At 28.1% G+C, this 11,189-nt stretch overlaps 1 protein-coding gene across 1 annotated transcript in view; it reads left to right on the forward strand.

Moving 5' to 3' along the window:
• LOC136092295 (uncharacterized) overlaps window positions 1-10,511 on the forward strand; it is a 51,335-nt gene extending 40,824 nt beyond the window's left edge. Inside the window, exons 11-16 of the mRNA XM_065820173.1 lie at window positions 1,446-1,565; window positions 1,690-1,869; window positions 4,616-4,717; window positions 7,731-7,914; window positions 8,956-9,319; window positions 9,394-10,511. Coding sequence (XP_065676245.1) covers window positions 1,446-1,565; window positions 1,690-1,869; window positions 4,616-4,717; window positions 7,731-7,914; window positions 8,956-9,319; window positions 9,394-10,080 — 1,637 coding nt within the window. The 3' untranslated portion in view covers window positions 10,081-10,511. The remainder of the gene's footprint in view (window positions 1-1,445; window positions 1,566-1,689; window positions 1,870-4,615; window positions 4,718-7,730; window positions 7,915-8,955; window positions 9,320-9,393) is intronic.
• The last annotated feature ends 678 nt before the right edge of the window (window positions 10,512-11,189 follow it).

Here is an 11,189-nt window from a genome sequence, read left to right on the forward strand (position 1 = left end):
CCATAGTCATTTTTCATATTGTTGAATTTCATTTGAAAGCTTCATATTTGAATTTCATTTGAAGTTTTCATATTTTTCATATTTACGAATAAAATATTTATCTATGATTATGCCACATTTATCTTGATCAGATCATTTTGGTCCAGACCTCAGTGATTCAAATGCGCAGTACCTGTGTTTTTATAACTTCTAATCATTGTGTCGTTGTTGTCTGATAGATTTATTTTTTTTAGTACTTTTAAAGTTGTTCAATGTACCTAAGTTATAGAAAGTTGTTATTTGCTTTCTTGTTTCAAGCAAAACACTTTCTAAACTTATTTCAAGTGGTTATATACTTCCTAGATGGCAAACATCTAAAATACAAGACTATTAATTGAAAATTTTTTCTTTTGCCAAGAATTCATTACATAATCAATAAGAATGATTTTCTTACTAAATGTCAAGCCTAACTTAATGAATCTACAGATGTTTAATTAGGGGAGCAACTAACAGATTTTTATTCAGTAATTGGGGGGGGGGGCAATTATTGGAAAACTATTCATTTGGGTATCGCCATATTTAATTGTCACCTTTTTTTTCTTGTGTTTTATTTAACTAACTTTATTATTTTTTAATTAATGATTTTTTTTTTAAGTTTAACTAATTGGCAATTTTTCTCATGAACAAAAACAAAACAACTAAAATGCCCTTCTTATAGTTTTTTTTTAATTGCTTACAAAAAATATTTATTTCATCAAATTTGTACTTGTCCAAACTTTATTGTACCACTGTAAGGTCATAGGTTTTAATAATACTTTTATCTCCTTAATAGATTTTAATAATAGTTTTATCTCCTTGTTCAATAACAATAATAGATATTGTGTCTGTGTATGAAAAAATCTCAAAAGCAATCAAAAAAAGAGAAAGAGAATGATAGTTCAAAGTAAAGGTTGAATCAGAGTTCAGTGCTTTGCCCTTTTCTGTTTATTATTGCTTTTGTAGTTTAGTGTTGTTTTACCAAGGGAGAATATCCTATACTAAGATTTCAGTGTTGAAATGGTAGAGTGGAAGTAAAAGAGAGAAAGATAAACATGAATTAGATAAAAGTTTTAAAAAAGTGAGCAAGACAAAAAAGGTTATTTTGGAATGTGGGATTTAGCATGCATGAAAAAGCTGCAGTTAAGGAAAGAAGATGCTTAAGATTGTATATTGGAGACACAACATTATGAGAAACTTCCAATCTATGCAAGCATACAGTGTCTAGATGTGATGTTTCTTTTATATATTTCTACTAAAAGCATAACAAATCTTATTTAAGTTAAGTTTTTAAGTGTTTAAAAAAATGCAAAAAAAAAATTTTGTATTTTTTTTTTTTTTTAATAAATACAAAAAATTGTCTGATTAAATATTTAGTTTTTAAATCCTTTAAAACTAAATATTTTGTGAGTTAGTGGTTATTTTTTTAGATGTAAACGAGTGCACAGATAGTCGAGCATGTCATGTTAAAGCTAACTGTTATAACTTATTAGGATCATATATTTGTAAGTGCAACCCAGGATGGGTTGGTAATGGACATACTTGCAAAGGTAATTGATTTAATTTAATTTGTTATATCTTTATAAATTATATTATTTATAATTTTATGTAAATTTCTTATTATGTAAAGTTCCTGGATGTTGTTATATGAGGTTTAAAATTTTTTTATAACAGTTGCATTCTGCATACCTCCATCACCTCTGGAAAATGGGCTCCATTCCAACATCAAGACTGAGTATGCTGTAGGGGAGTATTTATTTTTCAAATGTTCCCCAAATTATCTATTAATTGGTTCAGATTCTACTGTGTGTCAAGAAAATGGTCAATGGAAAAGTATATTTCCCATTTGTGTAGGTAAAATCAATGAATTTTCAATATAAATAAAAAAAATCAATAACAATGAGTTAAAATCAAAAAAATCTAGCAAAAATTAGTTGTAATGTTATATTTTTGTTACATATATTTTATTAATTAATAAATTGATTTACAAATTAAAGTAATTATTTTAAATAATTAAAATACTTAATTATCAAAAATTAATTTAACAAAACTTTTAATTTTCTTAAACTTCAACAAGATTAAGTCATCAATAGTATTTTTGTAGCTAAATTAAAAAACATGACTTGTAAAGAGTTTTTTTAAAACAAAAGAAACATGGCATGTATAAACTTTTTTTTAAATTAAAATAAGCATGACATGTATTGACTTTTTTACAAACTAACAGAATCTTCAGTGATGTATAATGAAATACTGATGTCATAATTGGGCTGCAAAGAGCTTTAATACCTATATTTACTGACTAAATAGACCAAACATAAAGGAGTGTTGCTGCATTGAAATAAGGTTTTGGGTTGGAGCAGCAATCATTTTTAAATAGCTAAATATTTTTTGGTTAATTTGTCTAAAATAACAAATTAGTGTACAGTGGTGACAAATTAATGGGCACTAATTTTAATGGACAGTGATGACAAGTTATCTCCTAATGATGGTACAGCTCTAAAACTCAGTTTAATATTTCTGAGGCTGGGTGGCTGGTAGTAAGGTTTCCCGAACTCTATGGTAGCTCTCAGAGTGGCTGATTCCATCAACAGCTGCAAAATATCAGAGTTTACCAGTGCCATGTTGCGCATGGATGGTGTCCCTGGTAATGCTTTTGGTTTGCATTGTCGAGGAACCCTATGTTATGATTAAGGGTTAATTAACAGGACTGAGAAAATTGCATAACATAGCTCATTGCTTAGGAGGAACTTAAATTATGCCAAAAGTAAATCAAAATATTAAAATAATAAACCATCCCCACCACCTAACTGTTCTAATACAACTTTTATTAATAATCGTGGTCTGCGAAGCAACCTTCCATCAATTGAATCTTACCTGTTGCAAAATTTACCAGACTTGCTTGCTCTTAGTGAGACTAATTTAAATTCTGCTATTCCTTCTTCTGATCTCAGCATTGATGGGTACTATCCTTTGATTCGCAAAGACTCCAATAGTCACATGCTTGGCTTAGGGGTATACATATGCATCAATTCACCTATTTGTCATGAAATAAGGTTCGAATCCTTTGACCATTCCTTTATGTGCTTCCGCTTAGCACCTCTTCACTCTATCACCTTTCTTTTTGTTCTTTATTGTTCTCCTTCTCAGTTCACTAAATCTCGTATCTTATCTCAGAAGTTAGGCTCTAGAGGCTTTTGGAAAATCTTTAACAGTATTATTAACAAAGGAAGGTCTAACATTCCATCTCTCATTCATGGGTCTGATCTTATTACCTCTCCCAAGGGTAAAGTTCTTTGCCAAACTATTTACAAAGAACTTTTCTTCTAATTGGACTCTTGAATCTTATGGCCATTCTCCTCCTTCCATTCCAATTAAACAGGTTAACCCATTGCTAGACATTCAAATCACTCCAGCTTCTGTTGCTAAAGTCATACCTCGATTAAACTCTTCTATGGCTTGTGGTCCAGACAACATTCCTGTCAAAGTCGTACAAAGTTGTTTTCCAGAACTCTCTTCAATTTTCTCCAAACTATTTAATAAGTACTTGGCTGTATCTTGTTTTCCTGCCTGCTGAAAAAATGGCATCTGTCACTCTGATTTTCAAAAACTCCGGTGAACATTCTGACCCCTCCAATTATTGTCCAATCAGTCTCCTTTCTGTTATAAGCAAAATCTTTGAATCTTTGATAAAAAAATTTCTCACATTACATCACACGAACCTTAAAGAACAAGGCCACTGCGCGGAGAAACAAGTTGAGCGCGGTACTACCAAGGATGTGGTGGGGATCAAACTCGGAACTTCTTGCTTATGAGGCAAGCCCTCTACCACTACACCACTACCGCATATAAGTCAAATATAGTTTTTACTTTTATTCCGCTTTTTTTTTCTCATTTATTTATTTTTTTATTTTTTTTGCAGACTTTGTTCTGCACAAATAATTTATGATAACAGTAACTAATATTAAAAAAATTGCATTTGAGTTTCAGCTAGACAAATTGGACAATGTTTTTTTTCAGTGTGCACTCAAGCAAAGCATGTTTTATATGACCATGAAAACGGTCATATAAAACATTGGCTCAAGCACATGCTTTAAAAGCTAAAAACTTTAAGCTAAAAGCTTTCTAATACATTTGTATTGGAATTTATTATTGCAGATGAAAATTCCTGTAACATTTTGGCTGGTGAAAGTTGACTTTTTTAAATTGTGCTTATTTTTTGCTATATATATATATATATATATATATATATATATATATATATATATATATATATATTTGTGTGTATATATATATATATATATATATATATATATATATATATATATATATATATATATTTGTGTATATATATATATATATATATATATATATATATATATTTATAATATATATATATAAAATACATAATATATATATATATAATATATATTTTATATATAATATATATATTATATATATATATATAATATATATATCATGTATATTAATATATATATAGAGTATATATATTTTATGTATATATATATATATATATTTATATTTATATATATAGTGTAAATTTTGTTATATTGATTAGAATATTTAACTTCCTTTTTTAAAGAAAAATCAACATGTGTTGATAAAAGTTATGCATGCAAAAGTTCTACATCATATCTTTCTCAAGTTTCAAACACAACATGTTCCTGTAAATATGTAGAAAAAGGTACTATTTTTATTTTTAGCTATTTTTTTCAAAAATACTTTAACTTTACATTACATTTAAATTTACTTTATATATTTTTTACAATTTACAACAATAAAGTTTTTTACTGTTGTAAATTGTATAATATATTTTTGAAAAATTATTTTTTAAATTATTTTTGACAGATGTCCAACTTTGATTGCAAAAATATTTTTAGGTCCATTTTTGATGGGCTCAAAAACGCTTATTTTTGATAAGGTTTGTTCAATTTTAAAGATAAAAATTTGAAACTTTTTTATATATAATAATCGATAAAAGAGCACAAAAATGCGCTGCAAATGATATAATGGAAGAATGGTGCTAGTTTGTTTAATGATTTATATTAAATTAACAGTCATTGATAAACACAGCATTAAAATCTAGTTTAATAGTACTGAAGCTGTCTGGTAGTAAGGTTTTCTTAACTCTGTGGTAGCTCTCAGATTGATTTATTAAAAGTTGTAAAGAATCAGAGTATCAACAGTGCAAAGTTGGGCATTGATGGTGTCATTGTTAGTTCTTTTGGTGGGCATTGTTGAAGCCACATAATAACTCATTTATCATGAAATTGGATTGATTAGTGGGAGTTAGATAATTGCAGCTTATTTTTAGGTATGCCAAGTATTTTCTATGTTTGAGTCAAGTTCTTTTTAATAATTTAGTTCAAATCTTTTAAATAAGATTAAATCTTTGTATCTTTTGATTGACAGGTGTTATCTTTTGGTTTGCTCCAATAGCTACATATAGCTACATATTTAACTCCAATAGCTACATATTTGAGCTTACTTATTCGTTCCTTTTTTTTCTTTATTGTACTTCATTTTCCTAAAAATGCTTTTGGAAGTTATCTATGATCCAATAAACTGAGTCTTTTCTATTTATTCATTTATTTTTATATGTAAATATTATTATAGCTACTTTATTGTTCATCTCATTCAATAGTTCTAGCACTGAATGGCTTGGCTCTAGCAACATAAATAATCTCACTTAATAACTTTGTTGCTTGTTTTCCATACAATTTAAATTTAATTTTGTGACTCAATATTCAGACTCACTTATCTTCACTCCTTCATTTGCTTTTTGTTTCAGATCTGCTCATTTCTCCTTGTTTTTTTAGGTGGCTCAGACCATGCTACTATTTTTAAGCATAATCATTCACCAGAACTTGTGTTATGCTTAATATGTGTCAAAATAGGTACGGTTTAACACTAAAGTTAACCAAGGTTACTAAATCTTGTATTTTATCTTACTAGTTCTAGAAGAAGAAGGTTCTACTCATTTGTAAAATTCTTTTACAGTTTGTTTTTACAGTTTATTTTTTACAACTTGTTTTTATACTTTAACAAAGACAACTCTATCACTCATTAATGGATCTGACCTTATTTCTTTTAAGGATAATTCAAAACTGTTTCAAAGAGTTATTTTTTGTAGTAAATTTCTTAAATCTAATACACACTTTTGCTGACATACCATAAAAACTGGTTAATCTGCTAAACATTCAAATCACCTTAAGTTTGGTTTCTAAACTTATTTATTGCTAAACTCTTCTACGGTTTGTGGTTCTGGCAACATTCCTATTACCAGCAGTTTGTGGTTTAATCACCATTTATCACTAACCATTATAGTCTTACAAAGAAAGTTTTGAAAAACTCCCCTCAATCCTTACCAACTCCCTTCAATACTTTTTAACTCCCTTCAACAGTTTTCAAACTATTTAACAAGTGCTTAACTAAGTTTTGTTACCCTGTCTGCTGGATAATGGTAACTATGTTAACGTAGGAATACATTATTGTATCAGTAATGTAGGAGCAATAATTAATTATAATTATTTAATTAAAATATAAAAAATAATTAATTAGTAATAATTAGTGACCTTTTGAAATTATATGAACTAAATAAAGAAATTGTTGGTATTGTATTTAATACTACAGCTTCAAGCACTTGTACATTAAAAGGGACCAGATTAAGACCTATATATCTTTCCTGCAGATATCATATAATTGTTTCTAATATATTTACTGGTTTGTGAACCAGGTTTATTCACTATTAAATAAGCTTCATAATGAAAGACTTTTTTTGTAAACATTAAAAGAAAAGAAAGTTCTTCATTCAAAAGAAAAATTTGTCAAGACAATATTGAACTACCTGAGTCTGCTTTTTCATTTCATCAAAAAGTGGTTAAAATCAGACAACCAACAACTGTTTTTTATTCAAGATTTATGTCTCAGTCAATCAATTTTTAAAAATGTAAATACCAAATAGTTTTGCAATCACTTAAGCTTCTGCTTAAACGGTGGCATGCTTGGATATTTTATACTGTTATGCAAAGTAATAGTATGAGTTAACAGATCTGTCCATTTTAATAAGCTATAAGTTTTTTACACACCGTATGAAATAATAAAGCACTAAAAAAATTTTGCAACTTTAAATAGGGACACATTTGCCTTGAGAACTTTTTCAGCTAAAACATGATTTAAAAAAATTTTCAAAATTTTTAAATAAAAAAAATTTTAATAGAGATTTTAGGAAAAGAATTGACATGTTAAAAAAAGTTTTTTTTCTGTAAACTTTTTTTTAATTAATTTGATTATAGTGCTAAGAAAGGTACATACTAAACAATAAAGTGCTTGAGAAAGGTACAGACTAAACAATATAGTGCTTGAAAAAGGTACAGATTAAACAATATCATACTTGAAAAAGGTACAGACTAAATAATATAGTGCTTAAGAAAGGTACAGACTAAATAATATAGTGTTTGAGAAAGGTATAGGTTACTTACTATAAGGATTAAGGTATTGTTTAGTTACTTGCAATAAAAAAATTTAGTATTTAGATTTAGTAATCATTTATTCATATGTAATAATAATAAGTTAAGTTGAATATATATAGTTTTCATGTTTTCATAAATAGTAACAATATTATAATATGTATCAAGGGTAGTACCAAGTTTAAAGATTTAATTTATTAGAATATATATTTAGATTTTTTGTTTTAGGTAATTCTACCTATCAGACAGATCCTCCTGAACGAGCTGAAACATCAAATGCTACTTTAGTTGCTGTGACAACAGGTTCAATCGCTCTTTTTACAATGATACTTATTGCAATTGCTTTTGTTCTTTTAAAATGGAGAAAGCGAGAAAGACGACTTCGAGATATAAGTTTGAAATCAAACACAAGGTTTGGTTATATTTGTTATGACATTTTTTTTCACAATGTCATAGGGCTTGATTTTTTTACATTTGAGTGGAAACAAATTTGAACTGTTTTGACTTTGATTTTAGATATTTAAGTTAAAATTTTGAACTTTAGACTTTTGTTGTTGTTGTTGTTGTTGTTGATGTTGTTTTTGGTATTTAACAGGGTTTATACATAAAAACCGACAAAAAAAACTCCGAAATTCCATTTAAAAAAAACAGTTTTTTTATGGAATTTTCAGTTGAATAGTTTTCGAATTTTCGTTGAAAATATACTTTTAAATAAAGGAAAAATACTTTATTTAATTTTCATGAAATCAGAAAAAATCAATATCAAAGTTAAAGTATAAAAAATGGATTACACATAACTTAGACGGAACAACAAAAGCTTTCAAAAGCAAAAGTTTTTAATTACGAACAATACTTATACTTATTTCACTTATTGAATTTTTTTCTAAAGAAATACGAGTTTAAAAACATAAAATGTCCACTGAACGGTGGCTATAGCCAGGGCCGGATTTACACCCTCGGGGGCCGAATCAATTTTCAGAGCCCTCACAAATAATTTGTGAATTTACTTTAAAAACAGTTGCATAGTTTAGAACTGTTCATTATTAGCTTTTTTATCTACAGTTCTCTAGTTAAGTGTTACGGCTTTTATATACGTTTATTTTAGAATTTATTTTGTGCGGAATTAATCTCCAAGCAAATTATAGTGCGGTGATGATTGTGCAAATAAACTTTACAAGACAATAATTGTCCGAAGGGGAGTTGTTGTCATAGCAATCATTACAATCATGAATGTAATATGTTTAAAAAAATCTAAAATCCCTAGCAAATTGAAACATTTTTTAAACCCATTTTCAACCCCCAAAATCGTAAGGCCTCTGGTTGCGTCCTTGTTGACCTTTAGGTAAATCCGGCCCTTATTGCAGCCTTTAATTTTAAAAAAAATTGATTAAATAATATTAAATTTAAAAAGTTTAAATTTAAAAAATTTATGCATATTAAATATTATTTTTAGTGTGTATGCAGACATAGAGGAATTTAGATTAAATTTAAAAATGAATAGGAAAAAGGAGTTTCGTCGTTCATCTTGTTTTTCAACAAATACAAATGCTGTAGTAAGTTGGGACAGCAAACCTAATTTACCTCCCAGAATATCGGTATGCAAATCTGTATCTGGCACAAAAAGTAATTCTCAATTTAGTTCTTCAATATCAAAGTTTCGACGGCATAGCGACTTTCCTTTGTCGGAATCTTTTTTATTACCGCCTAATCAGTTTTTATCTGCTATCTCGCAAGAAAAAATAAAAAGATCTTTCCCTTCAAAGCAGTATAATGGCTTTAGCCCAACCCAAGATGATGTGGCTTCTGGCCTCACGGAAGTAGATTATTATTTTGCTTTATCTCCCTTATCATGTTTTCAAATTATCATTAGTAAAGTTTATTGTTTGTTTAGAAACGAGCAACGAAAGCGTCAGCGTCTTTGTGTTCTCAAAAAGCGGCAGTACCTTTGTGCTCAAAAAACGCAACGGCATCTTTGTACTCTGAAAATAATACTCCACAGAATCATAAACAAAATGATGGATCTTTGAGCGAATATACAGAAAACCCTTATATTGATATGAATACTGATCAATTTTCAATTCGAAGCGAAAATGATGAATCAGAAAACTCTTTACTGACTGATCATTACGGTCAGATTCCTAAAAACACGCTAAGAATAAGTTTAAGGCACCGCAGTTTTACAGTGGGAAACACTGATAAAATTGCAGCTGATGTGAGTGAAAAAGATGTAAACAAACTGAACAAAAGTTCAAGCTATAATTCTCTCCAGTCTAATGCTTATTTAAACTCTGAGCAAGCAAATATTTGTTTTAACTCTTCTCAACAACCTATTATTGGTTCATTTCAACACGACGATTCCTGTGATGAAAAAAAAGGCGACCAAGTTCTTATCATAAACAACTGGGAAGACATAGCTGAAACTGATTTTTCTTTACAACTTAAGTTACCATCCGCTATGAAAAAAAATAATAAAGACTGGAGAATGACGATGGAGGAATTTTCTTCAAGGTTTTTTCGTTATAAAATTAGGTGCAAACTAAGCAGCGGGCGCAAGCGCAGTGAAACAAACCCATTATAATAGCGGGCGTAAGCGCAGTGAAACAAATTCATAATAAGCTTCATTGTATATATCATTTGTGTGCAGTGAAACGAACTATTATAAGCTTCATTATATAATTTCTGTAACAGTCAATTTTGTACATCTATTTTTATAACTGTTTCTACGATTAATTTTTATAAATTTTTATTTTCTAGTGATTTATTAATATAAAAAATGCAAAAAAAATTCGATCTTCCATAACTTTTGATCTTCGATTGTAACAAAATCTTTTATTCCCTTTTGTATGCGCATGATTTTTTCATCGTCGTAATTTTATTATGGTTTGATCATATTGTCATTGTTTTATTTGTCATGATTTTATTATGACATAATTTTGTTATGATCATGATTTTGTTATGACATGGTTTTATAATGACATGATTTTATTAGATTTTATGACTTTTTTCGAATATAATTTTGTTGTTACTTCCGCATGCAAGTTGACACTTTGTTCAACTTTTAAAACTACTGTTAATGTTAGTCAAAGCGCTCTTGGTTTATTTAATTTAATTAAGAGGGGTAGGAGAAATTTTTATTGCAGTTTAACAGACTAAGAGTAACCAAAGTCCTGGTAACAAGGTTGGTACCGTAGTTTTAGCCAGCACACTTATGCTCCTAAAAACTAGTGCGGGTTGTGATTGTACTGTCCTTAGTAAATTTATAACATTTTGTTTTACATTTGTTTTATTTCAATATTTTGTTTTTGTAAATTTACGTTACTATTTAAATTTTATAAAAAATAACTTATAAGTAAAAAGATTGCTTTAACATTATTTCGCGATATTTTATAAAGCCTCAATAACAAGCAAGTTGTAATTTTTTTTTAAACTTATATTAATGAGTCTCTAGTTACTGTTTTTATTCATTTATTCACGATAAATAAAGTGAAAGGAATCTTCTTTTATAGCAAAATAATTGACATCAAATACAGAATAATAATTTTTTTTTGGAATTATAATATCTAAACTTCTGTTTAGATATAATTCAATTTTACACTATTTGTTGTTGTAATACCTGTTAAATATTGTAATTCATAAAGAGGAATACCGTTAATTTTTTTTTGCTAGCATATTATAAATTAATCAAAT

The sequence above is a fragment of the Hydra vulgaris genome, chromosome 15 (genome assembly GCF_038396675.1).
Source record: "Hydra vulgaris chromosome 15, alternate assembly HydraT2T_AEP".
NCBI lineage: Eukaryota > Metazoa > Cnidaria > Hydrozoa > Anthoathecata > Hydridae > Hydra > Hydra vulgaris.